The sequence below is a fragment of the Nyctibius grandis genome, chromosome 10 (assembly GCF_013368605.1).
Source record: "Nyctibius grandis isolate bNycGra1 chromosome 10, bNycGra1.pri, whole genome shotgun sequence".
NCBI classification, from domain to species: domain Eukaryota; kingdom Metazoa; phylum Chordata; class Aves; order Nyctibiiformes; family Nyctibiidae; genus Nyctibius; species Nyctibius grandis.
The window spans coordinates 4,770,361-4,772,391 of record NC_090667.1 but is presented as its reverse complement, the minus strand read 5'-3'; the positions used below and the strand labels follow the sequence as shown (position 1 = coordinate 4,772,391).

At 45.6% G+C, this 2,031-nt stretch overlaps 1 protein-coding gene across 1 annotated transcript; it reads right to left on the bottom strand.

Annotated features, from left to right (window-relative positions):
* Positions 1–814: 814 nt before the first annotated feature.
* Positions 815–2,031, bottom strand: LOC137668103 (thymosin beta-12-like). Its single transcript, XM_068409396.1, has 2 exons — positions 1,863–2,031; positions 815–852 (listed from the first exon to the last, which is right to left on the bottom strand). Exons 1-2 carry the CDS (start codon positions 2,029–2,031, stop codon positions 815–817), a joined length of 207 nt encoding a protein of 68 aa, XP_068265497.1.

Sequence of the window (2,031 nt, the reverse complement as noted above, 5' to 3'; positions counted from 1 at the left end):
CTGAGATGCTAATTTGAGGTTTTCCTCAGCCCGGCCATCAATTTTTCATGGAATTTGTAAGCGGGTACTTGTCTCTGAGACCTCCAACCTACCGTTGGGTGGGACTGAAGCAGGCTAGCAGCTTCCCATCTTATTCATGTCTGTTGCTGAGCTGGGGGTTTAAAAGCTTAGGAGCTGCAAGCATACAGAATTTGATCGTCAGATTTTCCATGAAATGCTCTTTTGAGTGAGACAGGGAAAAAGGGAGTGAAGTCTCCAGGCTGCTGTGAAGGCAGTTGGGGAGTTCTTGAGGGGCTGGTGCTGTCTGGGGCTCTGTGAGTCCGCAGGATAGCGGTGTACGTGCTGATGGAGAGGGACTGTGTGCTGGGCAGGGGGACCTGGGGTGCCTGGGGTAACTCTTCCCAAACTGGCCATGCTCTCTAGATGCTGTGGCAGTGCAAAGTGAGAAGGATGCTAGTAAGAGTTGCAGTGTAAACCCCACTTCTGCAAGGCTCAAAGACAGCTGATCGGAAGAAACCTGTTTATTGTGAGGTTTAGGAAAACAACTTTTATGCAAATTGCTTTTTTTTTTTTTGGCAAATAATGGAGTTGATACAGAACTTGGAATTACAGTTTTAAGAATACAAACACAAATACATAGTATCTTGTTTAACAAATGCAAAATAAACTTCTTCCCCAGGGGAACATTAGATGAGTAAATGTTTGCTAAAATAAATGGGCAACAAACATGGGGTGGGGGGGACAAAACAAAACAACCCAAAGTGGAAGCCAAAACCCCACTGAAGAAGCAGCAGTCACATCTTCAATTTTATTCTCAGGCTGTACTTTCACTTTGCTTTTCCTGTTCGATAGCTGCCAGAAAAACAGAGCAAACAAAACCATCATCAATAAACATTACAATGATTCTGCAGGATACAGGTTTCTGTGGTCATTCTTAAAGCCAGGGGATGGTAATTCCCACTTGCTTTCTTTGGCCACCTTGGAAATGCGAACTTGTTCCCATGTCTGCATCGCTAGTAGGGTGCAGTGCATGATGTGCAAACCTCCTCTCATATTTACAGCTTTAGCATCGGTAGGGATAAAAACACAGGGGAAAAAAAACAGGTGTCTGATGTCAAGGGACAGTGCGTCTCCATGGCTATCAGTACTGACACATCAAATGTGGTTTGTGATATTCTTCTGAAGGAAACAGCTCGCCATGTCTGGTCCAAATGCAGAGAAATGCCATTTTCACATCCAAAGTTGAATGCGAATCACAACCCTCATCTGGCTGCCTGCGTGCAGTGGGTGTATGGGAGAAGACCCTGCACGAGAAAAGCCCAGGGGTGCTTTGCTAAGGAAGATCGCCTGTTAGATGAGGACGATGATGGGATTCTCTTGCAGCCTTATTCTCACAGAAGGTGCCTGGAGCTCTCCTGGCCAGGGCTGACAGCAGGTACGAGAGAAGGGCAGCAGCTCATCTACATGATAACACGTTAAATCAGACCCCAGGCACCTTCTGGGGCTGCTGCCTGGCCTGCCAGGGATGGCCAAGGGTTTCCCTGTGCCCCCGAAGAGGCTGGTAACATGGTAACTACAGTTTGATCCTGTTACTTGCAACCAGCAGAAAAACTGGTCTTACTTTTTTCAGAAGCAAGAGCAATGCCATCAGAAAGGATTTTTCAAACAAAACGCACCATCAGTTATAACTGCCCATATCCTTGGAAGCCCAGCATAGAGTATGAGTCTTAGTATTATCCCCAGTTAAAGTCAGGGATGAGTTTGAGCCTGTAATCCTACGATTAGTATTCATTTTGCATATGAACTGCAATACAGATTGTGTCCTTGCTGCTCGTAGTTCAAACAGCCTCATAAGCACTTACTTTCTTTAGTGGGCAACGGATTTTTCTCTCTGGTTTCTGTCTTCTTCAGCTTGGTCTTGTCAAACGTTTCAATTTCTGCAAAATCTGGTTTGTCGGACATGATGGGTTCTGACAAAGAAAGGAAAAACACACCCGTGGCTTCGTTAGCTAGTGCTGTGATATCAGCCAT

Bases quoted from the DNA above. Each gene is read 5' to 3' on its own strand.
- LOC137668103 (XM_068409396.1), bottom strand. From the start codon at position 2,031: ATGGCTGATATCACAGCACTAGCTAACGAAGCCACGGGTGTGTTTTTC. The intron at 853-1,862 runs GTAAGTGCTTAT...TTTTTCTGGCAG, and splicing joins TCCGTTGCCCACTAAAGAAA to CTATCGAACAGGAAAAGCAA.